This window comes from Staurois parvus, unplaced genomic scaffold (assembly GCF_062004578.1).
Source record: "Staurois parvus isolate SC_StPar_1 unplaced genomic scaffold, SC_StPar_1.0 ptg000589l, whole genome shotgun sequence".
NCBI classification, from domain to species: Eukaryota; Metazoa; Chordata; class Amphibia; order Anura; family Ranidae; genus Staurois; species Staurois parvus.
The window spans coordinates 4852415-4878979 of NW_028318385.1; the positions used below are offsets into that span (position 1 = coordinate 4852415).

Sequence of the window (26565 nt, forward strand, 5' to 3'; positions counted from 1 at the left end):
AGGGTCAGTGATCGATGAAAAATATTTCATAAGTTAGTTCGGAGCACACCAATTCTCAATTTGTGTCTGAAGTTAGCAAAAAAAGGTAAAAAGATAACTTCCATCTAAAGTTTTTTCTCTAAAGATAAAACTCTCAGGGCCTTTTATGCATCTTCCATTTTCTACCTTACGCTGATTAATAAAACCAGAGAAAAGAAAAACCAGACATGAAAAAAGTTGAAAGGTGAAAAAACAAAGATGGGTCAGTTGCCCACAACAACCAGTAAAAATTCTTAATTGATATTTTTTTATAACATAATTGGTAATTAAAGTTTTGTGTTAATTTTCTTTTCTCAGGTTTTAATGATTTGGGAGTAATTCAAAAACTTTGGACGGTATTAAAAGTTTGGATATTTCTGCTGTGCATCTTTCAATCATTCACAGACATCTAAAATGATGATCACAGTTCTAAAAAAAAAAAGTTGGCTCACTATCCTCCCTGTGCATGAACTTTGAAACTGAAGAGGTTTAAAAAAAAAAATAGCCCTAGGATAAACCTTGTGCAGTGACTATCACATGAAAACTTCACATGTGCTGTTAAGGTCACATCCAATCCTGTAATAAGATGGGTATAATCAAGGTATGATATATTTCTTTTTTGGAACTAATTAACCATGTATCCTTACAGACTCAAATGACTTAAAAAATAACATGCTTTGGTTGTTGTTGTCAAAGCATCTTGTGTTAAATTATGTTTGCATGATCCATTTTAACATGCATGGTTTATTCCACTAGTATAATACTGGATATTGTTTTCACTGGGTGAAATCTTTCTAAAAGAGAGAGAAGGGCACAGACATTTCTCCAGTTAGATAAAGAAGTAGCACTGAAGCAACACTGTCCCCAGCCATGGAGTATCAGCCTTTGATGCACAAGAGGAGTGGAAGCCGGGTAAGTGGCCGATTATACTGTATGAGAGATGTGAATGAATGAGTGATGGCTGATCACAAGGAACCATTTACAGTTCTAGCTGGAAGTCAAGTTGTGTTCATTGTAGATGCGTGTTTATCTCATACACATGGATTGCTGAACGCCTAGTCTATGATACATTAGAGGAGCAGAAGCCAGGTAAGTGGTGGATATATACCGTATGGGAGATATGGATGAATGAGTGATGGTTTATCTCAAGTTACCATTTATAGCTATAGCTGGAAGTCATATTCAGCATATTCTAGACCTTTGTTCATTTCACACACATGGATTTCTGTCTTGTTCCTATTTTATGTCTCGAATACGTATCCAAAGCACGCTCATCAGAGTTGTTTTCTAAGAAACCGGGCCAACATAGTTAACGACTGTATGCAACACCTTTTTTCAGTAGTGCTTTCAACAAAGAGAATGGGATAAACCTCCAAAAACTTGTCCCAAAAACATTAACTGATAATGCAAGTAAAACAGTATTTAATTGTGTTGTTACAAAAGGCTACAATCACCTTACCCATGAAAATGTTAGAATGCCTGCACTGCCCAGAAGATTCCGATTTTAGCTGTCATTTTCAATCTCAGGATAGAAAAATGACAAGTGATGGATTGGTGGCTATAGGTAACACAGACAATATAATACATATTTTATTATCAACAATTCACATAGAGAACCATCATTCACTCTGAAATCCTGTAAAGCTGTGTAGCAAAAACAAACCAAAACATTGGAATACGTTTGGAGAATCTGGTCTTTATATACCCTTTTATTTTATTTATTGTAGCCTTTATGTTAAAGCCCACGCATTACATTCCATATATATTTTCAATCATTTTATCCGTAGCTTTCACAATTTTACTATATGTAGGAATTATGTAAGCATTTTGGTGTATACTGTATATTAAGTCAGTGTATACTGTATATTAAGACTTGTCAGCATTTTGGTGTATACTGTATACTAAGTCGTATACTGTATATTAAGAATTGTGTCAGCATTTTGGTGTATACTGTATATTAAATCAGTGTATACTGTAAATTAAGAATAGTGTCAGCATTTGTGTATACTGTATATTAAGAATTGTGTCAGCAATTTGGTGTATACTGTATGTTAAGTCAGTGTATACTGTATATTAAGAATTGTGTCAGCATTTTGGTGTATACTGTATATTAAATCAGTGTATACTGTAAATTAAGAATAGTGTCAGCATTTGTGTATACTGTATATTAAGAATTGTATCAGCAGTTTGGTGTATACTGTATGTTAAGTCAGTGTATACTGTATATTAAGAATTTTGTGAGCATTTTGGTGTATACTGTATATTAATTCAGTGTATACTTGCATGTTGGTGTATACTGTATATTAAATCAGTGTATACTGTATATTAAGAATAGTGTCAGCATTTTGGTATATATTGTAGATTAAGTCAGTGTATACTATATATTAAGAATTGTGTCAGCATTTTGGTGTATATTGTATATAAGGTCAGTGTATACTATATATTAAGAATAGTGTCAGCCAGGGGTGGACTGATAACTCATGGGGCCCCCGAGCAATAGGGGATCATGGGGCCCCTGTGTCCTTACCCACACTCAAACCACACCCAAAAAAGCCTATGAAAGGTACAAGGGGAATCTCATGGGGCCCCCTACTAACCCCAGACCCTCGGGCAGTGCCTGAATGGTCAGTCCGGGAAAAATGTCACCAGCACACCGAGGATCACCAATATGGGTCCAAAGGTTTTAATAAACCATCACATAGTTACAGCAAGGCAACGTTTCGGAGTCTCGCAGGAACGTGTGCGTTTGGATCATACACTTGAATGGTCAGTCCGCCCCTGGTGTCGGCATTTTGGTGTATACTGTATATTAAGTCAGTGTATACTATATATTAAGAATTGTGTCAGCATGTTGGTGTATACTGTATGTTAAGTAAGTGTATACTATATATTAAGAATTTTGTGTCAGCATTTTGGTGTATACTATATATTAAGAAATGTGTCAGCATTTTGGTGTATACTATATATTAACCTCCCTGGCAGTATGATTATTTCAGATTTTTGGTGCTGAAAGCAGTACCATTATTTTGCATGGAAATTTGGCGTTTTATATTGTAGGCCTGTAATTCTTAGGAATAACTCACAGAAATCTGTCCGAAAAAGAGTCTAGTAAACATCCCGGGTAGGATAAAACTTGAAACACGAAATCATAAATTATAATTTAATAAATAATCATAAAAAATAATAATATAATAATACATTTAATTCAATAATATAATCAAACCAAAACACTGAAATTTGAGATATAGCGCCAAGTTCGCACATCACTGAGCAAAGTCGCAAAATCGTTTTCAGTGTCTGATGACGAATTTCCCCACAAATCATTATCACTCAATTCTGCAAGTAGTTCTAATTTACTATCGCTGTTCTCTAGCTGGTCTTTTGACCTAAAGGGACGCTTTTTGGACGCCATGGACATTTCTCAGTTTCCAGGCAGAAAGAACAGTAAAAATGCAGGCAGGGCGCAGGACAAAGCACTAGGGACAAAATGTATGTGAAATGGGTTGGTACAGTAATGTTTTACTATGTGATTTTAGTGATTTTAGTGAATGTCACTTTTTGTCATTTTCAAATTTCCTGTCGTTCCGTCCCCGTACGTCCCGACGTTCGCAGGGGACGGAAACCAGATGACAGATGCCGGCATCCGCCGGATTACATTGCCGGGGACACTGCAGGAGGGACATCGTGGGAGCGCAGAACAAGGTAAGTGATCGAGGGATCGTGGAGCAGCACCGCATGGTATTCCTGAGTGTAGCTCGGGGTTACCGTTTGTGGTACTGAAACTTTACCCCGAGCTACACTCGGGAATACCGCCAGGGAGGTTAAGAATTGTGTGAGCATTTTGGTGTATACTATATATTAAAAATTGTGTCAGCACTTTGGTGTACACTGTATATTAAGCACAGTACTTCAATTGTAATACATCCAATGGTGATCTTTTTTTTTTTGCATATACTACCTAGGTGTTAATTGTGTTTACAAGTGCACATTGTAGAGATGTATAGTACATATTTCTAACTGAGCAACTGACCTTTACAAAAAAGAAAGTTAATCAGCTGTTGCTTGGAGACTGTTTCACAGTTAAAATGAATGTCCTAGAGACTTAACATGGTTGTAGTTCTCTGACATGAAATATGAACAAAGCATATAGTGTGTACTTGTCTCAATTACGAGCGCTAAGGGGTTTATTTACTAAAGCTGGTTCACCCAGAATCTCATGCACTTCTGCATAGAAACCAATCAGCTTACATGTTTTATTGCTAAAGCTTAATTAAACAAGCTGAGGTTAGAATCTGATTGGCTACCATGCGCAGCTGCACACGATTCTGAGTGAACCAGCCTTCGTAAATAAACCCCTAAGTGTAATTTCTGTCTGCTGCATTATTCCTCTGCTATCAGCATGATTTTCTTCGGACGCGTTTTCCTGACACCAAGGGAAAAAAGGTGACATATGGGGGACGGCCCGCACACAGCCTGTGATTGACAGCCTCAGCTCTGTTCCTGTGTACTGTGTGCTGAGGAGCTGTACGCAGACCTTAATCCATAGAATGCAATAAAGTAAAAAAAAAAACCTTGTACCTTTAAAACCACTTTTAGGTGATCTATTTATTGATCATAAATGATAACATCAGGGAACGAGTACCATGAGTGATCCATTGGTTTAAAAACATTTCTGTTTGAACTCGGCTGATGTGCTGGGACAAGTCAGTATTGTACTGTACAGCTCCATAGTCCTCAATGGAAAGTTGAATAGGCATGGGTTGAACTATACATGTGCATGTAGGGTGTACAAGGCATAGCTTTAAGATTTATGTAGCATTACCAAGGGCTCATACGCAGAGGACTTGAAAAACACTTCTTTACAGGTGTTTGACTTTTTTCCTTTCTGCCTATAAACATGTTTCTATGTTAGCCCATGTGTCCATGCACACATAGGCTTTTACAGGTGTATTAGAAAAAGCATTTGCAGGCAAAAAAAACCCATCACAGGTGCATTCAGGAGAGGAGCGTTTGTATCTAAATGTGTCTAAACTCTCTTTAGACGCATTTAGCGCTTGAGCGTTCATTCATTTCAATGGCCAGAATAATTTAATATATTGGCCAGTGGAAACCATAAATGCTCAAATGCCTGGATGTGTGTGCAATGCGTGGCTTTTTCCTGCCAGGGCATTCAGAGAAGACATTCCAATTCCCAGTGTACGTGAGCCCTAATAGTTAAACCGTAAAGATTATAAAAAAAAAAAAAAAATTAAGCATTCTTGATCATTTATTTCTTTAATAAAGGTTACTGATAAGATGCATTCCTTACAATGCTGGCCTGTGTGTGTGTGGTAAGGTTACGGCTGTTGTATAACTCTCCACTATAGTGCTAAAATTACGCATCCCAAACATATATAGGATAAAGATATCATCTGAACAATACAAGCTGGACAACAAAATCAGCAGTCACATTTGTTGGAATAAAACATGGTTCCACTATCTACCTCCTTTAAGCATTCTAGTCATAATATTCTTCTTGTGTTAGTAGTATGACATGAAGTCATATACTGTATCTGTCATTTACTAGGATAAATTGTCCTTGTAAATTGAACCCTGGCATACTCTTACTTTATCTAAGATATATGGCACTGCATGCCCCTGGCTAGGAAACGCCTATCAATAGTATGCCAATGAATATGACTCTTGGCCGTATATCGGCATTAGGGTAATAACAACAGTTCCAGTGAATTTACATATGTTTACCTTCTGTGACCTCTAATATATATATATATATATATATATATATATATATATATATATATATACATACATACATACATACACAGGTGTACCTCGGTTTACGAATTTAATGCGTTCTGCGGGACGTTTCCTATTGCGAAAGATTTGTAAACCAAAACGCGGTTTCCAATAGGAATGCATTGAAAATCAATTAATCTGTTCCAGAGGTCAGAAAAAAGTTAAAAAAAAAAAAGTATTTTATCTTTTAAAAACTCTTCATAAAGTGTACTTTAAAGGCATAAATACTGTGCAGGGACATGATTAAAAAAAAATCGTAAATGCATTGAAAACCAATTAATCCGTTTGTATTGCGAAAAAAATTCATAAACCGAGGCATTATTTTCAATGGATTTTAATTTGTAAACCGAAAATTATGTTAACCAAGGCGTTCGTAAACCAATGTACGCCTGTATAGATATCTGTGTATGTAAACATCACAATTTACAATAATATTTATAATACTATTTATAATACCCTTTAGATTGTAAGCTCCACGAGCAGGACCCTCATATTCCTTCTGTACTGAAATGTATTGTAATTGTACTGTCTCCCTTATATTGTAAAGTGCTGCGAAAACTGTTGGCACTATATAAATCCTGTATAATAATAATACTAATTAATACTATTTATAATACTTCTGATTTGATTATTATTATTTTATTATACATGATTTATATAGCGCCAACAGTTTGCTCAGCGCTTTAGGAGGGCCCTGGTCCTTGGAGCTTACAATCTAAGATAACTAGCATAAGGTAATAACTTCTATCTATTGATATATTGATACTTAGGTAGTTTCTCTATTTGATTATTTACTTGTGGATGAAATGGCCAACAACCAAGAACCTATATATATTCATTAATATTCAGGAATGCATGTGAATATTTTCTTGCTATAGTTAGTCATTATCCAGTCAAAATCTAAAAGTTGCTTGCCTGATGGTTGTTTGCTGGATGATCCATTATCCGGTATTAGCACTGCTAGCAGGAGATTATACAAACATGTAAATACAAACATGTAAATAATAAAAGCATAAAACATCAATCAATCAAATGCTAAAAAGCCATAGTGAATAAACTCATAACAATGTGCCTAATAATAACAAAGGAAAAAATAAATAAATATAAAATTAATTAAATTCCAGGAAATGCGTGATCCAACACCATATGATATAGATCCGTTCTTCATGTGAATTTCATACATCATAGTGCCACCTCAGTGCTCTCAGAACTCTCACCTCCAATTAGTATTGTACTGCAAGTAAGTTAAAATATTTCCATTGTTAGTCTCTATCTCCTCCAACCACTAGGGACTGTCCACTCTTCCTTTCCTTTACTGGATGTTAGGATAGCTTTAAAGATTCCACCGTTTAGGATGGTAATTGTTATCTCACCCAAAAGGGAATATGCCTCATATGGTGTAGTAAGTGGATAAAACTTCAAACATTTATTAAAAATATATTGCACTTACATTTACTTGACTTTATCAGGGAGCACGTGACAGTGACGCACTGGATTTCAACTTTAAATTTAAATTGGTTATTTGCAGTTCTTTGTAATAGCTCTTGCAATGGCAAACCATACACATGGATTGAGGGTGGCTTTACAGCAGGCACCAAACTGTAGTTCTAAAGTACCTTTTAGTGCTATAATGTAGGTCCACGATAGCAGTCAATAGTCCTTCTGTTTTGGAAATACGCACTGTAGCTCTGCAGAGAAAGCAGAAATTGTATTATAATATTCACCATGCCCTTTTCCTTTCTGTATATGCAAGGGAAATGTTTAATTTTCACAGCAATTTAACTAATGTTATCTAACAAATTCTATCCAAAATTCCCTGATGATGGTTTAGCTAATCTGCCATAACACAGCCAGTTATTTCCTTGAAAAATACAATTAATTTAACTTTCTAATATTTCACTAAAGTGATGGCTTACTAGACGTTATACAGTCTTTTTTCTGTACCTCCACTTGCTGGTTTATATAACTGCAGTGAGTAATCCGTCAGGAATGTAGACATTACTTTTCATTTCTGAAATTAGACCAAGATCCTAGGATTAATTGCTTGAAACTATCACACGAACGACTAGCCAGATGGAAAATGAATTGACCCTGAAGAAATACTGCTTTCTGTGTGTGTGCTTTAGGGAATGAGCTCCTTTGATAACCTCTGTTTGAAATATAGAAAGGGCTCATTAATAAGGGACCTGTCTGGATTAATGAATGCTGGAGTTTGTTGGTCAGTCATTCAGAAGAAGGGTTCTTGGCCTTCATTCAGATAACCAAAGAATTCCCTGATACTCCCAATTCTACATTTAACTGACATATGATGGTCAGAATACAGTCATTGTCAGCTGCCTGGCAGTCACTCACCAAACACCTACAGTACAAAAGACCTCTAGTGCTGATGAATCCGTCTTCAACTGCTTATAAATTGCAATTCCAAAAGCTTTGCCCACTATTGCAGTTTTTCCTACCGCTGAAAACAATTCCTATCAACAGTTCTGCTACTGCATCCCAAGTGGTAACTCACTGGCAGTCAAGTTATTTATTATTTATTTCAGGTACTTATATAGCGCCGTCAATTTACGCAGCGCTTATACACATATATATATATTGTACATTCACATCAGTTCCTAACCCTCAAGGGGCATACAATCTAATGTCCCTAACTCACATTCATACATACACATACTAGGGCCAATTTAAACAGGATCCAATTAACCTACCAGCATGTCTTTGGAGTGTGGGAGGAAACCGGAGTACCCGGAGGAAACCCACGCAGGCACAGGGAGAACATGCAAACTCCAGGCAGGTGGTGCCATGGCAGGGCCAGGGCCACTCAAGTTGAACACTTTCACAGCCAAGAGGGGTCCAAATGGATGCATTGGGGTTTATTTACAAATAGGTTGTTCACTTCATGGAAATCTTCCCTTAGCTTAGTGATTGTGGCAAAAATGTACTTTGCAAAGAATATGCAAGTGCAGGTGAGAGAAAAAAACACATAGTTCAATGATGGAAGTCAGCAGAGTTTCAACTGATTCACTAAGCTATGGGATCATTTGCTTTACAAAGAGAGAAAAGCCTTGCAAATTGAGCAGCCTGTTTACCTTTAGTAATTCAACTGAAGTATTTCATGGAGCACAGAAAGCTTGGAATGCCAAAGGAATGTTATAAAGGTAACCATCCCTTATAAAAGGGTCAGTCCACTTGCTCCACTGTATTTAGCATGTAACGTGCAAATGGGAGTCACCACTCCCCGTGACAACGTGCAGGGGTTCTTCTCCCCTGCAGTAGCTGTCACGTTTGAAATTTGCAGATATCAGTGACTGAATACAGAGATCTGTGAAAGAATGAACTGCAAGTGCTGTCTGCCACCACAGTAGACAAATTTTGTAGTTCTCATTTGAACACAAGTTGACTGTTCAACGCACTTGTAGACCATTGACACTTTCTCTAGCTCTCTAAAGTCTAAGTCTGAAAGTCTGTACATAGAAGAAGCTGGAGGAAGAGTCAAAGGAGCTTGGCAATTGCACAAAAATAATAAATGCACATTTGTTTGCTGCAAATAAATGTGCCTTTATTATATATATATATATATATATATATATATATACACATATACAGTTGTGTTCAAAATAATAGCAGTGTGTTGAAAAAAGTGAATAAAGCTCAAAATCCTTCTAATAGCTTTTATTTCCATACACACAAATGCATTGGGAACACTACACATTCTATTCCAAATCAAAACATGAAGAAAAATATATCAAACGTGTGTTGTTCCTCTAAAAAAATTGAAGAAAAGTGAATATTAGACAAAAAAAATAGCAGTGTTTGTATTCTTCTTTACAAACTCAAACATTCACTATATAAACTGAAAAATGTTTGAATATTTTGCTTTCCTTTGAATCACTTAATTAATATTTAGTTGTATAAGCACTGTTTCTGAGAACTGCTGTACATCTGTGTTGCATGGAGTCAACCAACTTCTGGCACCTATGAACAGGTATTCCAGCCCAGGATGATTGGACTACATTCCACAGTTCTTCTCTATTTCTTGGTTTTGCCTCAGAAACTGCATTTTTGATGTCACCTCACATGTTTTCTATTGGATTAAGATCCGGGGATTGGGCTGGCCACTTCATAACGTCAATCTTGTTGGTCTGGAACCAAGATGTTGCACGTTTACTGGTGTGTTTGGAGTCGTTGCCTTGTTGGAACACCCATTTCAAGGGCATTTCCTCTTCAGCATAAGGCAGCATGACCTCTTCAAGTATTCTGATGTATTCAAACTGATCCATGATTACTGGTATGCGATAAATAGGCCCAACACCGTAGTATGAGAAACATCCCCATATCATGATGCTTGCGCCACCATGCTTCACTTTCTTCACAGTGTACTGTGGCTTGAATTCAGTGTTTGGGGGTCGTCTGACAAACTGTCTCCGGCCACTAGACCCAAAAAGAACAATCTTACTTTCATCAGTCCACAAAATGTTGCGCCATTTCTCTTTAGGCCAGTCAATGTGCTCTTTGGCAAATTGTAACCTCTTCAGCTCATGTCTTTTTTTCAACAGTGGGACTTTGCGGGGGCTTCTTGCAGATAGCTTGGCTTCACATAGGTGTCTTCTAATTGTAACAGTACTCACAGGTAACTTTAGACCTTCTTTGATCTTCCTGGAGCTGATTGTTGGCTGAGTCCTTGCCATTTTGGCTATTCTTCTATCCATTTGAATGGTAGTTTTTCGCTTTCTTCGACATCTTTCAGGTTTTGGTTGCCATTTTAAAGCATTTGCAATCATTTTAGCTGAGCAGCCTATCGTTTTCTGCACTTCTTTATATGTTTTCCCCTCTCCAATCAACTTTTTAATCAAGGTATGCTGTTCTTCTGAACAATGTCTGGAACGACCCATTTTCCTCTGAATTTCAGAGAGAAATGCACTGTAACTAGCATGTACAACATTTGCTGCCTTCCTTCCTTAAATAAGGGCAATAATTGCCACCTGTTTTTCAAAGAATGAATGACCTCACTAATAGAACTCCACACTGCTATTATTTTGAACATGCCCCTTTCAATTAGTGATTCAATTACACAATCGGCAGCATGCATGCATGTCATGTCTGTTGGATTTCTATTACTCTACTACACCTGCTAGTAAATTATTTGCCATGTAGAAATATCATTTCTACCAAAAACAGTGATTGATCAGGTTAGTGATGTCTGACTGCTATTATTTTGAACACAACGGTATGTGTATATATATATATATATATATATATATATATATATATATATGTATATATATATATAATTATTTTTTTTTGCTATCAGTGTGTCTCCCCGCTCAGCCCCCCTTGGTCCTGTCAGCAGAGCAGGAGATGAAAGCGGAGGAGAGTGGCTGTGGGTTCTGCATAACTCCCACTTGCTGCTCGCTCTTCTCCCTGCCTTTTTCAGTAGCTGAGGACTCTGTGTTGGTTCCCCATTGGCTGCAAGGGGGACCAATCAGCAAGGAGCAGAGGAAGACCAATCAGGGGGAGGACCAGTGGATTATGGAACATGTAATCCCGGAGACTGGCAGGCCCTATTCCACAGGTAGAAAAAACTACAAGCCCAGCATGCTCTGGGGAAGAGGCAGAGTGTGACCTGATTGAAAGAAGAGAGGACCACGCTGGCTGGAAGCCATCAGGGAGAGGATTCCAAGGTGAGAGGACTGTGCAGAGGGGACATGGGATACACAACTGTAGGAGCAGGAAGCTATCTTCCCCCTTACCTGTTGGTGTGTGGCCTTTGCTGCCTGGATAGAGCAGACACCCTTTCTGCTGGCAAACTCCATCACTAGGTGCAGATCTGCAGCCACAGGCACCTCATCAGCAGTGTGGCTACTTGGGCTACCACTAGAGACACCCACACAGACATTGCTGAGTCCTTGGGTCATCAGGTTGCCAGTCAGGCTTCTTTCATCTGGCTGGAGACCTTCAAAAGCCTGTTCTGGAGCACGCTTCCTACGAGAGCCTGTATATCTCCAAGATTGGTGAGCAGGCTGAGGCCCACCTTACTGTTTAATATTCCACTCAGAGACACTGCAAGCAGACACTGTTACACCCTTATCCACTTAAAGGGCTTTGACGGGAACTACCTTGTCTATTCTATTCACTTTGCTGATTGCCATTGCACAGTAATACCTCTGGCCCCTTTCATAGCTAGCTGAAGACCGCAGACAACCTTATCTCAAGGACTTCTCCACTCAAAGGATTCAGCTTGCAGAGTCTGTCACTTGTTAACCCGTTTCTTCTTCTAATGTAGCAATTGCTTTTTTTAAAGGGGAACTCTTACCAAGGTTTCATATACTGTGTTTTATCATGCTTTTTCTTGCCTGTAGCATCAGGGCTTAGAGGGAACTGACTGACAAAAGGTCTTTTTTTCCCCTCTTGCTCCTGGGATCACAGGTCTACCTGGGGTCTGCTGGCCCTACAGCCGGGTTCATTATTCCAGTCATTTATTGCATATTGATGTGATTCTGTCCCATGCTAAACCCTACAATTTGGTACCTGCAGTTTACAATTTTTGTCACCTGCTGACTTTACTGTCTCTAGTAAAATATTATTTATTAGTTAGCACTTTTGTTCACAGTTATCTAATTTAACCAGGTGTGTCAGAGGGACTGAGGTTGTTCTTGGAGCTGGGTTGCAGAACAGTGAACCCAAAATTATCAAGCGTCTCCTTTGGGGGTAGCGCTACATGTGTTTACTGGATCATTACAGTTGGTGGTATATTGATGCACTAACATACAAGAATAGACGTGATCATGCAAAATTAGACGTATTAAAGCACAAAAAAAGGCAGCCTTTGGGTTTGGTATAGCTGTGTTACAGAAAACCTGGATAATATTTGTCCAATCTGAGGATTTTACCTAATTTCTTTATGCATATATTAGTGTTTAAAGAAATAGCACTATCCTTTCCCAAAGTAGAATCCCCACCAAGTTACTAACACAATCCTTCCCCTGAAGTACAAAAATCATCAAAATATAGTAGCTTGATTACCCTCTAATCACAATGTAGTGTAAACATAATACCAAACCCCAAAAAAAATTGTAATCATCCCAAAAAAAATTTTTAAATAAAATAAAATAATAAAATAATAAAAAAATAAAAATAAAGATATTAAAAATAAAAAAACACCATACAAACACCAAAAAAAAAAAAAAAAAAAGGTCCAAAAAAGAGTCCCAAATTAAGAGTCCCAAATTTTTCCAATCTTTATCTGTGATATCTTAATTCTTCATATCTTCCAACATTCTTAGTGATATACTTCAAACCCGATCTTCATATACCTCAAGAAAAAAGAGCTCAACTTGTGTGATATCTTCAAAGAAAAAAGGTATCTAAACAACCGTGCCACACGTGTTTCATGCACATAGAAATAAATGTGCCACCATAACCGTGAGAAAAAAGATAACCCTCAACCTTAGGAGTCAATCCACTGCATACCACCAAAGGGAGTTCATAGTTACCCTCAAAATGGTATCAGGGGTCTGAGTATTTCTTTCCACTTTATAGATATTCCTTCAGCCTTTCCAGCCACTTCCCACAGACATTCAAGTAAGATGACATCAGCTCAAAGCCCCACGAGGAATCCTCGTGGGGCTTTGAGGTACTGGGAACTCACGGCAACCGTTCCTCCCTCGGGAGTGTGATAGTGTGGCAATCTGTACACTTGTGAGGAGAGGAAGGATTGGGAATATACCGTTTGTGAAGCTGATGTCATCTTACTTGAATGTCTGTGGGAAGTGGCTGGAAAGGCTGAAGGAATATCTATAAAGTGGAAAGAAATACTCAGACCCCTGATACCATTTTGAGGGTAACTATGAACTCCCTTTGGTGGTATGCAGTGGATTGACTCCTAAGGTTGAGGGTTATCTTTATTCTCACGGTTATGGTGGCACATTTATTTCTATGTGCATGAAACACGTGTGGCACGGTTGTTTAGATACCTTTTTTCTTTGAAGATATCACACATGTTGAGCTCTTTTTTCTTGAGGTATATGAAGATCGGGTTTGAAGTATATCACTAAGAATGTTGGAAGATATGAAGAATTAAGATATCACAGATAAAGATTGGAAAAATTTGGGACTCTTAATTTGGGACTCTTTTTTGGACCTTTTTTTTTTTTTTTTTTTTTTTTTTTTTTTGGTGCTTGTATGGTGTTTTTTTATTTTTAATATCTTTATTTTTATTTTTTTATTATTTTATTATTTTATTTTATTTAAAAAAAATTTTTGGGATGATTACAATTTTTTTTTTTGGGGTTTGGTATTATGTTTACACTACATTGTGATTAGAGGGTAATCAAGCTACTATATTTTGATGATATATTAGTGTTCATTCAATAATAAGAGCACAATAGCAGAAATTTATATTAACATGTATGTAAAGCCAAGACTTTTCTTGTAGTTTTGGATAGAGTAATAGAAGGAAGGTTAGACCTGCCAGCAGATCATGCATCTACTATGATTTGCAGTTTGTCAAGCTTTGCATGCATTGGGGGCAGCAATGCCCATTCACCAATTTTAGGGCATATTTGCTTATGATGCCTGGGGCAGCCTTAAAGTGGTTGAAAAGGGTCAAGGTTTTTTACCCATGCCATTGGTTCCCGCTGCTGTCAATCACAGCCAGTGAGCCAATGAGAGGGGGCAGGGCCAAGCTGCGGCTCTGTTTGTGAATGCAAACACGGAGTAGCGGGTGCAACCATAGCAAGCTGCTTGCTGTGGGGCCACCCGACAAGAGGGAGGAGCAAGGAGCGCAGCCTGAGAAGAAGAGGATCTGGGCTGCTCTGTGCAAAACCACTGCACACAGCAGGTAAGTATGATGTCTTTGTTATTTTTTTTTTTAAATTAAGCCTTTAATATCACTTTAAAGCCAATCTCCATGAGGGGAAAAAAATGCTCCCTTGCAGTGCTGTTGTCTTATACTGTAAGGGTTAAATGCTGGTGAGCACGAAAAGCACTTTTTTCTTACCCAACCCTCTGCTCCCCTGGCAGCCAACGCTCTCCTACGGCTGGGCAGTAGATTGTCTCTTGGCATCTTTACTCCATACATCCAACGCAGGGCTATGGGTAGGGGGGGAAGAGGCTGCGGAGACCAGGACTGAGTAAGTACAAGTGCTTTTTGAGGTCTCCTACACCTAAATAGCTTTTGCTTGCAGTACACGGGCAAAGAAGCATTATGGTTTTCCCTGGAGTTAAGTTTTAACTCATCATAATGATCTACACTCATGGATATATGGAACTGTGGTTTCCATTATTACACTGGGCCTCAGGCTGTTTGGAAAAATACCAATTTCACTGCATGACTCTATATAAACACCAGTCTTTCAGCCAATAAATTAGTCATTTAGATTAATTTGTGACATTTAGACATGTCCAGGCTACTGGTTATTCTATTTATTCTTCATCAGAGATATCAGGTTATCTGCTATACTTCCCTGCATGTCTCTGAGGTAACATGTCCTTTTTCTCTTCATAAAAAACCTTGTGCTGTGTATCACCAACCTTAAAAACATGAAATCTCATTTCTTAGTAAGTATTTAATGTCTAGAATCAGCTGTTCCGAATAACTTCAAGAAAGAGAAAATCTGGTGAAAGTTGATCATTCCGGAAAAACAAAAATATGTGCATGTTGTTTCCATGTGCTATGCTATATACAGTAACAAAATATAGGTAACGGTGAGAGTCTCATAGAGGTTGATTTGCTAAAACTGGAGAGTACAAAATTTAGGTTAGTCTGTGAATGTTAGCCAATCAACTTCTAACTTCAGCTTGTTCAATTAAGCTTTAAGAAAATAACCTGGAAGCTGCACTTTGTTGCAGCATGGTGGTGTGGTTTTTACAGGGTTAAAGCAGGAGATGAGGTGTATCGCCTCGCCTCCTCACCAACAAAGGATCACTTATCAGAGGCGTGGCAGTGGCAACCGCATTAGTGAACATAGCCTTACAGTCTTGTGAAAAGTATGTACACTTGGAAATTGTCTACCTTTTCTACTTACTTGAACAGGCAAGAATTAGATCTCCATTTAAATATTGTCTACAGATAATTGTGATATACATTAATGAAATCGCAAGGAAATATTTCCTGATGAATGATTTATGCAGCAAAATATCACTAGCTGTAATTGTGTACTGTGAAAGAAGAATGTACATCCTTTGCCTCAGAAGCTGGCATTGCCCCCTGTAGCAGAAATGAGATTTCTTTTTTGTGAGCCAGCCCTTGATGGATTGCTCATGTCAGTCCGATCATTATCGTATTAAAAGATCCATTTCCTAGTATAACACATCCCACTGCTTAATAAATGCCTCAACTATAGAAACGAATCTTATGCTAATTATGTGTTCGTACATGGTCACAAAGTGACCGGCAAAAATGACCCCTTCAGTGTCAGTACTATGATTCAGGGGCTTCCAGACTCCTCCACATATTGTGGACCTTTCCTTGCATCAAGAGATTTTGGAGCAGGGTATACCAGATGGTCTGCACTCTGTGAGGGAAAAAATTTTGAAAGATCCTAGGGAAGCCCTACTAAAGTTGAAACGTAGGCACTGTACTGTGTAGCAGTGTTAGGCACTGCTTACTCTCCTTTTTTTGAAGTGAAACAAGTTCTACCCAAAGCTTGGTCGTCCTCCACTGCATGGTAGCACAGCTGAAGAATAAAATTACACGGTAGCGCTTGAATGCAAAAATGTCTGAGATCCTGAAGGACAAATTGTGTACGTTTGAATGTGTCTAAAACCCCTGGATTGAACAGTACATACCTAGGGACTTTGACCACTCACTCCTGACCATCCGAATATTTCCTCTAGCCAACTAGACTATTCTGTCTGGCTAATGAGCACCTAATGTCCACCCCCTGTAGATTTCTCCTGCAATTCCTGGCTTCTTTGATTCCCTAGATTGCCCTCCATTCCTCTTAACGTCTTACCTCTCTAGCTTGCCACCATAGCACCATTAAGATGCTTTATGGGATTTTCCTTTGAATGGTATTGTCAACATACTGTAGACTATAATTATGGCATTCTTAATTCCAGATTGTCATTGCATCATATTTTAATCTTGTTTAAACACCCTCATTGACTGATACTTGTTTTCATGTATGTTCATAAATCCTTGAAAAAAGTAATTGAATGGAAGAGATCCATTTCTGGTTTAACTTTACCTTTTTTGGACAGATAGGCTTGGATTCTAATCAAATGCTTTGATAGGATGCAGAATACATAGACTTGATGACTGCAAGCCCCAAACCTTAACATTTCTGCCACCATGCTTCACAGTTGATATGAGGTGTTTCTCTTGCAATGGTTTCTTCAGTTTGTGGCAAACATGTCTACTTTTTGTAGTGCTCCAACTGCAGGAGCTGCTTGGTAAATTGTGTTCTCTGTTCTTTGCCTCGACTCATGGAAGGACCTCAGCCCCTCTAACACACCAGGTTAAGCATAAAGCATATTGCATCACTATTACTAACACAAGTATACATAGCCTGTACACATTAAAGTCCGGTATCAGGAAGCAAACACCAGGCTGCTTAGGAAAAAAGAAATGAGTTATACTGTAAAGGATTAAACTAAATGTCAATATGTACATATGGGAACAAGTAGAGAGTAAGGCAAACACAATTTCTTTGACCAAGATGTTACTATATTGTAGTACTTTACGATAAGGATCTATATGTTTAGATTAATCTATACATGGTAATATGCAAATCAGCATTAAACAATGGCACAGATAACATCAACAGCAATGGTATTCAGTGCTGTAATAACTTTTATGCCCATATTAAAAACCAGGGAATATTGTGAGCTCCTACCAGTAAATAAATCTAAACAATAATGTGAATCGCCCACACTAATCACACTCTCATATAAATGCATTAACTCATATATATATATATATAACTAGAGATGAGCGAATCGAACTTGGCGAAGTGGAATTCGTTTAGAATATTAGGAAAAATTTGATTCGCACCGAATCCGAAAATTAGCAAACTTCGGATGCACAAATCGAATTTTTCCCGATCGGCCGATTTTCATCCCTTCTACAGCCGGCAAAAAGTGTCCCTGCAGAGAGCTCCGCTATTTCTGACAGTTCTCTGACAGTTCCTTCACATTTACAGCGGTTGAAACATTGTATCTATTTGTTTCCATTTAGGATACAGATGTTTTTATTCGGAAACAAATAGATACAATGTTTCAACCGCTGTAAATGTGAAGGAACTGTCAGAGAACTGTCAGAAATAGCGGAGCTCTCTGCAGATACACTTTTTGCTGTACTGGAATTCTTCTTCTTTTCATTCTTCTTCTTCTTTTCATTCTTCTTCTTCTTCTTCTTTTCATTCTTCTTCTTCTTCTTTTCATTCTTCTTCTCATTCTTCTTCTTCTTTTCATTCTTCTTCTTCTTCTTTTCATTCTTCTTTTCATTCTTCTCATTCTTCTTTTCATTCTTCTTTTCATTCTTCTTCTCATTCTTCTTTTCATTCTTCTTTTCATTCTTCTTCTCATTCTTCTTTTCATTCTTCTTCTTCTTCTTCTTCTTTTCATTCTTCTTCTTCTTTTCATTCTTCTTTTCATTCTTCTTCTTCTTCTTCTTTTCATTCTTCTTTTCATTCTTCTCATTCTTCTTTTCATTCTTCTTCTCATTCTTCTTTTCATTCTTCTTCTTCTTCTTTTCATTCTTCTTCTTCTTCTTTTCATTCTTCTTTTCATTCTTCTTCTTCTTCTTTTCATTCTTCTTTTCATTCTTCTTCTTCTTCTTTTCATTCTTCTTTTCATTCTTCTCATTCTTCTTTTCATTCTTCTTCTCATTCTTCTTTTCATTCTTCCTCTTCTTCTTTTCATTCTTCTTCTTCTTCTTTTCATTCTTCTTTTCATTCTTCTTCTTCTTCTTCTTTTCATTCTTCTTTTCATTCTTCTTCTTCTTCTTTTCATTCTTCTTTTCATTCTTCTTTTCATTCTTCTTTTCATTCTTCTTCTCATTCTTCTTTTCATTCTTCTTCTTCTTTTCATTCTTCTTCTTTTCATTCTTCTTCTTCTTCTTTTCATTCTTCTTCTTTTCATTCTTCTTCTTCTTCTTTTCATTCTTCTTTTCATTCTTCTCATTCTTCTTTTCATTCTTCTTTTCATTCTTCTTCTCATTCTTCTTTTCATTCTTCTTCTTCTTCTTTTCATTCTTCTTCTTCTTCTTTTCATTCTTCTTTTCATTCTTCTTCTTCTTCTTCTTTTCATTCTTCTTCTTCTTCTTTTCATTCTTCTCATTCTTCTTTTCATTATTCTTTTCATTCTTCTTCTCATTCTTCTTTTCATTCTTCTTCTTCTTCTTTTCATTCTTCTTTTCATTCTTCTCATTCTTCTTTTCATTCTTCTTCTTCTTTTCATTCTTCTTCTTCTTCTTCTTCTTCTTCTTCTTCGTGCCCCGTGACTGCCCAAATGAGTGAAGTGTGCGGTGATTCTAAGATCGACGGCACTCATCTGCATGTCATACTGACTGACAGTATTATTTCTCTTCCCCAGCAGACTCCAAGGGCATTTAAATTAAAGGTACAGTGTTCTGCACTAATATAAAGGCTCTCTGAAGCCTAGAAACCCTTTTAATAAGTTAAATTCGCAGCGAATAAATTCGCATCGAATCGAATTTCTTCCGCAAATTCGGCGAATCAGCCGAATCGAATTTTTGAATAATTCGCTCATCTCTATATATAACCATCAAAGTGCCATGCTTCACTATATTCATAAATACTATGTGCCAAAATACAATACTAATGCTTTACATAATCATCAGCATTATAAATATAATGTCCATGAACATCAATGTGTGAAAATATTTCCAAATGATAATCTCATTTCCACTTAAAACATTTCTTCAGTTATGAGTTATCTTCACAAATAAAATAACTTCTTCCACCACAATTTGCATTACCAATCATGACCAACCCATGCCTGATAACCACACCTGATCATTACATCTACGTATAAAGTGCTAAGGTCAGGACTGAATAAATTACAAAGTGCAAGAATCAGAGTACAGGAATCAGGATCGGATAATGTACAGAGTACAGGGGTGAAGAATATGTTATATACATTGTGCAGGAGTTAAAAGTGGGTAAACTACAGCATGCATAGACCAGGAGTATATACATCCTTGTACTCAGCAGTACGCCCTATGAGGTATTTCACACCTACATATATACATGCACATACATACTCACATATATACAGTACATAGGAACCACCCATTTATGACCCAAATGTCTTCTCTTATGTTCTCTTTCATAACAAAGGATCAAATTTCAACTGCATGAAAGTAAAAAAATCTACCCTTGCAGTGCCCTAGTACGCATGCATAGATTTTTTGTTCAGCAAGTGAGCTGAATTTAAAAAAAAAGTAACAGATTCCTGAAGCCACACAAGAGAGATCAATGCAGAAATCCTCTCTGCTGAGACATTGTATTCTAACAGTGGGGACCTTCTGCTGTCAGAATATACAGATCAGTGCTGCAGCTGATTGGCTGCAAGTCAATGATTGAACAAAATTTTTCCAGCAATCCCATTCTACAGAAGCTGATATGACAATTGGCTTCTGTCTAAGAGGCAGGCTACACAGAGATCATGATTCAGCTAGTCCCTGCTGAACTGTAAGAATTTTGATCCATGTGTGCTGAGCTTTATTTTATTCCTCGCTACAGTAGGCTCCCTCCACCGTTATGATTTGTTCTCTGCAGCTTCTGTATAAGTTGTGAGTGGCTGTGGTCACACTCCGGCCGCCTCATCATACCATACAGGGTTAATGTTCCTGTGTGCTATGTGATGTTGCTGAGGCTTTGGGTGGAGGAAGAGAGCACTGGAGCTGGATGGAGCATGGAATCAAATAAGTAAAAGAAGCTATTTCCCTCCAGCACTGCAGGGGTGGACTTTTTTTTTTATCTTCCTGGAGGTGTGCTGTATTATGGCACCACATTCCTTGCTGTTTCTTTTCATATTTTTGAATAGGTTAGGAATGTACTTGGATTTTTCAGGCTCTACTAGATGTATTCCACATACGCTGCACCTTACTATATTATATATACTATATCTTATTTATAAAAAATGATTTTTAATAAGTTATAGTGTGTATGTGGTTTATTATTAATATACAGGATTTATATAGTGCCAGCAGTTTGCTCAGCTCTTTACAATATAACGGGAGGCAATACAGCAACAATACAGATCAATGCAAGTGGGTTAGGAGGGCCCTGCTCCTTGGAGCTTACAATCTAAAAGATTACACAGCATATTTCTAACCTATTTAAGATTTGACTTTCTCTTTCATTAAACCTGCATTGCAAGGTGTAGGGCAGGTTTACAGCACCCATTTCTACAGTCTGGAAAGCAGAACAGGCTGGGGCTCACAGGAAGAGAATATGCAATCTGGAATCCATCCTTTGTTATCCTCAGTTTGCCCTGGGCTGAGCTCCTATGACTGCTGGGCAGGAAACGGTGATCAGGGCTGCAGAGTTTGGTGTCTTGCTTACCACCCACCTGTCCTGTAGCTCCTACTGTTACAGCCCCATTCCAGCCAGGCAGCCTAGAAAGGAAGCCGGCAATTGGTATTGGCACACTCTCGCCTCTGTTTTTAGCAAGTCTTCAGCTGGAGCATAGAGTGCTGTAACAGCCCAAGTATTTTGTCCACAGATTCTTCAGCACGCTCACAACCTGGCGCTCCCTTCCACACTGTGCCTGGGGCAGCTGCCCCTCCTGCCACCCCCCTCTTGTCCCAGCCCTGCATATAAGTCCAGTTCCAGTAAAGTCTGCATGCAGTGATAAAGGCTGCTATTCAAATGTCCAGTCCTTATGTGCTCTGTCTCTGCTAGCAGTGAGAGATCAACAATGACCCTTCACCCGCCCCAGCAATACGGCAACTTTTAATCCTGCTGCTCAGATGTTAGTTCACTTCTGGGTCTGCCTGGAGCAAATCCAGTCTTCAGCACACAAGTTAACAGTGTTTAGTGCATACTCCCATCCCCTCACAGCAAGAGGAAAGGTCTCTCTCTCTCTCTCTCTCTCTCTCTCTCTCTCTCTCTCTCTCTCATCTCTTGCTTTAACCCCTTCACACCTAAGGGTAAACAAATCTTAAAGCCTAAGCACAATTTTGCAACTTTGACATGTGTTAGCAAAACCGTACATATCATCACAACTACTTTGTGCATACAGGTGAATTATACATTTTTTCAGAATAAATTGGGCTTTAATTTGGTGGTAAATGATCATGAATATCTCCAGATTTGTTTTTTTTATTATCAAAGAAAAACTGACCCAAAATAGTAAAAGAGATGTTTTAATTTAGCTGTATATTTCTTGCTACTACCATAACCAACCCAAACTAAATTCTGCTGCTCCTGACAATCGGAGCGATACCACATGTGTGTATGGTAGTTGTTGTTTGTATCCGTAGTACAGCCCAGAACAATAGCGTGCATTTTGCTTTTTTTTTTTTTTTATCCTGCCGCTGACACTGATACTAATTTAAACATTAAAAAAAAAATCATGACAAAAAAAAAAATATTGACCATGACCCTGACCCAAACACTAACCCTGGCACTGACCTAGATCAAACTTTGATCTAGGTATTTTTATTTATTTTATTTTAATATTATTTGGGGGGCAGGCTTCACAGTGACTGATCACTATGATAGTCAGTCAGAGGCTATCACATTGAGACCTGGGTCCCGATCGTTAGAACAAGACCCAGGGCTCTCACTGACACCCGGTCTTTGTGGGTGCACTCCCAGTACAAAGACAGGTAAGCCAATTAGTGGCCCCACAGAAAAAGCCCAGTTCTGTGAGGCAACTAATTTGTGTATGCTTGGCGTCAAGGGGTTAAAGTATAACTAAAGGCAATTTTAGTTTTAGTTTTGGATAGAGTGGAGAGTGATTAGAACTCCTGTCAATTTTTCTGCTGTCTGTGCCCTTGTTAGGGAGATTTCCCCTCTCTATTTGTCCTATTTATCATTATCATTGAAAGTAAAAGAAAAACCCAACTCTTCGGTTGTCCCCTGAAAAGTAATAGAGTGGAAATTTTCCAATGGAAACACTAGTTCTCGCGACCTGGGAGTCCCCAAGGAATTCCTTTAATTTGCAGGGATTTCCTTTCACTTCCGATTTGGCTATGAGACAGGAAGTGATCGTAAATCTCCCCAATGGGACACAGATGGCGAAAAAAAATCTGCCAGGGGTTATGGACCTTCCTTGCTCTATCCAAAACAAAAAAAAAGTTTTGCCTATGGTTCTACTTTATGAGTGTGTATCTGGGAGTTGCAGTCCATCACTTTATCTACTGTTATGCAAGATCCTCTTCTCACACTACATTTCCCAAAGTTCAGTGTATGCATCAAAGACTCTCAAGTCCTCTATGCCCACCAGCTCCATCTGTTGGATGGGTGCTGAATGGCACTGAAAGCCAGCATAGAAGTCTTGTATAGGCAAACAAGCAGCTGCAGGACAGTGTCTTTGTAGTAGCTTTTTTCTCTAGCCAAGCACCTGGCTACATGTTACTGTGGCAAAATCTTTGAATCATCAGTTCATAACACATTGTTCCAGAAGTCTGGCCTTTGCTCATAAATTCTTTCACAATAATTTTATTGGTTTTCCTCAAAATTTGAATAATTGTTTAATAGCAGAAAAGCAGCATACAGCAAAGTAGGTACATATTCATTCCAGATAAAAGTAAAATTTAAGTATCAGTTATTCACAGACTTGTTCATACAGTATGTTCAAAGGAAAACTGTACTCTTGCTCCAATGTTTTTATTTGAAGCAGCAAAGGCTTTTTCTTGGCACATCTTCCAAGAAGGTTAAATTGGTGCAGCACAGTGGCTAAATAGTTAGCACTTCTGCTTGGCAGGAATAGGGTTGTGGGTTCAAATCCCAACCACAGCACCGCCTGCCTGAAATTTGCATGTTCTCCCTGTGGGTATGTAGATGATTTAAAGTTTGCATGACTCTGGACCAGTATGAATCACTATGGCATGTGTCAGCCTATTAATTTGTGCTTGCAATGAACAAAAAAAAAGGGAAAAAATGCTAATCCCAATGTGATCTAACTCAAAGGCAACGTACATTGCCTAGTCTGTGGCTACGAGTAGCATAATGTTTTTTTTATGTAATTAGAAAGTGAATAAAGTCTATTGTTTCCAATTAGAAGGCTCTTTTTAAAAATTCTTGCAGAAAGGTAAGAGGATTAACACACAGCAATGTAGAGCTATACTAAGCAGTAAACAGAGCCTACATATGTAGTGAACAAATATCATTGCCCCAAGAATAAACTTCATAGGCAGCACAGTGGCTAAATGGTTAGCACTTCCACCTGGCAGTACTAGGGTAAGCTTGACTGGCATTTTCCATTGAACACCAGAATTGGCAGGTCTGCCACTGGCGCCCTGTGCTTTAAACAGATGAGCACATGTGACAGACGTGAAAGGGTCTGGAGAAGCAATAGAGAACATTATGCTGCCTGTAACATCATTTAGCATGACCGTTTTGGTGGTGGGTTAGTGATGGTCTGGGAAGCCATATCCTTAGAGAGAGGTGCAGAGCTGTACAGGCTAGACAATGGCACCTTGAATGCCATTAGATATTGGGATGAAATCCCTGGACCCATTGTCAGACCCTATGCTGGTGCAGTGGGTCTTGGGTTCCTCATGGTGCACGACAATGCCCGGCCTCATGTGGCGAAAGTATGCAGTCAGTTCCTGGAGGATGAAGGAATTGATACCATTGAATGGCCCCCACACTTGCCTGACCTAAAAATAATAGAACACCTCCGGGATATCATGTTTCGTTCCATCCGACCACGCTGGGTTGCACCTCTCCTGGAGCTCAGTGATGCCCTGGTCCAGATCTGGGAGGAAATACCCCAGGACACCATCCGTCGTCTCATTAGGAGCATGCACCGACGTTGTCAGGCATACATACAAGCACGTGGGGGCCATACAAACTACTGAGTACCATTTTGAGTTGGACTAGCCTACTGCATCATTTTTCACTTCGATTTTCTGGGTATCTTTGAATTCAGTTCTCTGTAGGCTGATAATTTTCATTTCCATCAAACGATGGGGCATCCTTACATTCCTAACTTATTACCCAGTCCATATCAGTATAGATATACTGCATGATATTTTTCCCCATTGAGATCAGATGTTTTTTCAAAGTGTTCCTTTTTTTTGAGCAGTGTAGTTCTATTTAATGTAGCCTGTATGTTTTTTTGCTAAATAACTGGTGATCTTTGTAGTTCCTCTTGGTTGCTTTTTCAAACTGACCATGCTAGGCACAGAAGCAGATATATCCTAGCGTGGTCAGTTGGCATCCGTTCTCCTGACTTGGAATCTACAGCAGGCTACTCCAATGCAAGGCTGCCTGTAAACCTGTAGTCAGATTCAGGTGCCATGTCCCTGTCCAGCCTCAACAGTTTGGTAGACAGCAGAAGAACAGATTAGTATTACCATGGAGCTCATCGTATGTCATCAGCAGAAGCCACCAAGCATCTTCTGCAGTCTCCTCCCCCAGCTGTGGGAGTGGAAGGGGGCAGAAATTACGCTACCACAGCAAATACTGGCATAAAAAAAGATATCTATTTTTTTTTTATGTTTTTAATAGCGTCTAGTGTCACAGTATGATATGTACATTGTTTGCATTTACATACACTTAAAGGAAATGATAACTCCTAATTTGCACACACTAAGCATACAGAATACTACCAGATATATTTTACAATACTTATATTTCTTGAAGAGCTTTAGATTTCTGTCCAGCATGTGACAATCATAAGATAAATGAGCAGTGCCTCTCTTCTCTGCATGGCAATTTGAAAACAGAGGCATTTAATTGGAACATTTCGTTGTCTGACGTTCACTAGCCCTAGGAATCCTCTCTTTGATTTTTCTGTTCATCATCCATAAAATTGGAAAGAAACAAACTATAAGAGCAGACAGTGGGAAGCAGCTTCAGTTTTATAATTCTTTCCTAAGTGCTGCCAGTATTGTCTATGTTAGGCCAGACTTGCCCAGTACATGCAGAGCTGCCACAATATAGAAAATACAATAACTGTTGAAACGCACAGAAGGAATCCACTTGGTGAAAAATAATATTTGTGAATGGATATTGTGTTCCTATAAATGCTGTTCATGGAAAGAAAATTTAAAGTGAACTTTTTCCATACAGGAACTTTAATGCACCTCTCCCTAGGTGGGCATTTTCATTTTTACATTGCTGCGTCCTGCTGTGTTCTGCAGCCATGTAAGCAGCCAATTGCTTAAAGCCCATCTCCAGCCGAAAACAATCTCCTCAACTTGTCATTCGAGCTTCTCTTTCTTCTAACCTACCGTCTAAATTGGGGATACATTCACCTATGTGTGCCATCTTTTTTCCACGCCCATGCCATTTCTAGGTATTGGGGACAGTCAATCCAGCCTGTCAATGTGGGACAAATAGAGCAGCGCTGCAACTCCTGGGGATCTCAACAATTCCAACTCTCAAAACCCAGTGCTCAGGCTGAATGGTCTCTGGGAACCTAGCACAATATACAAACTTCTAGAGGAAGCCAGCACATCAGTAGATATCACCTAGCAGCTGTTCTTTAACAAACAAAATGGAATACAGACATAAAAAGGAATGCGATTTCAACTTTTCAAGTCTCAATCATGGGTCAACCTAAGCCATGATTAAGGCTTGAATGGCAGAAACTTGCAGGATTTTT

At 38.5% G+C, this 26565-nt stretch overlaps 1 protein-coding gene across 2 annotated transcripts in view; it reads left to right on the top strand.

The window, feature by feature from the left end:
- The first annotated feature begins 782 nt into the window (after positions 1-782).
- Positions 783-26565, top strand: part of LOC149449997 (solute carrier family 2, facilitated glucose transporter member 11-like) — an 83350-nt gene continuing 57567 nt past the window's right edge. The window contains exon 1 of one of the 2 annotated variants that reach the window (XM_089692519.1): positions 783-930. In XM_089692519.1, the coding sequence (XP_089548645.1) occupies positions 889-930 (42 nt within the window). In that variant the 5' untranslated portion in view covers positions 783-888. Of the gene's footprint in view, positions 931-2766; positions 2785-26565 lie in introns of those variants that run through there. The other variant, XM_089692520.1, reaches the window with a different exon arrangement.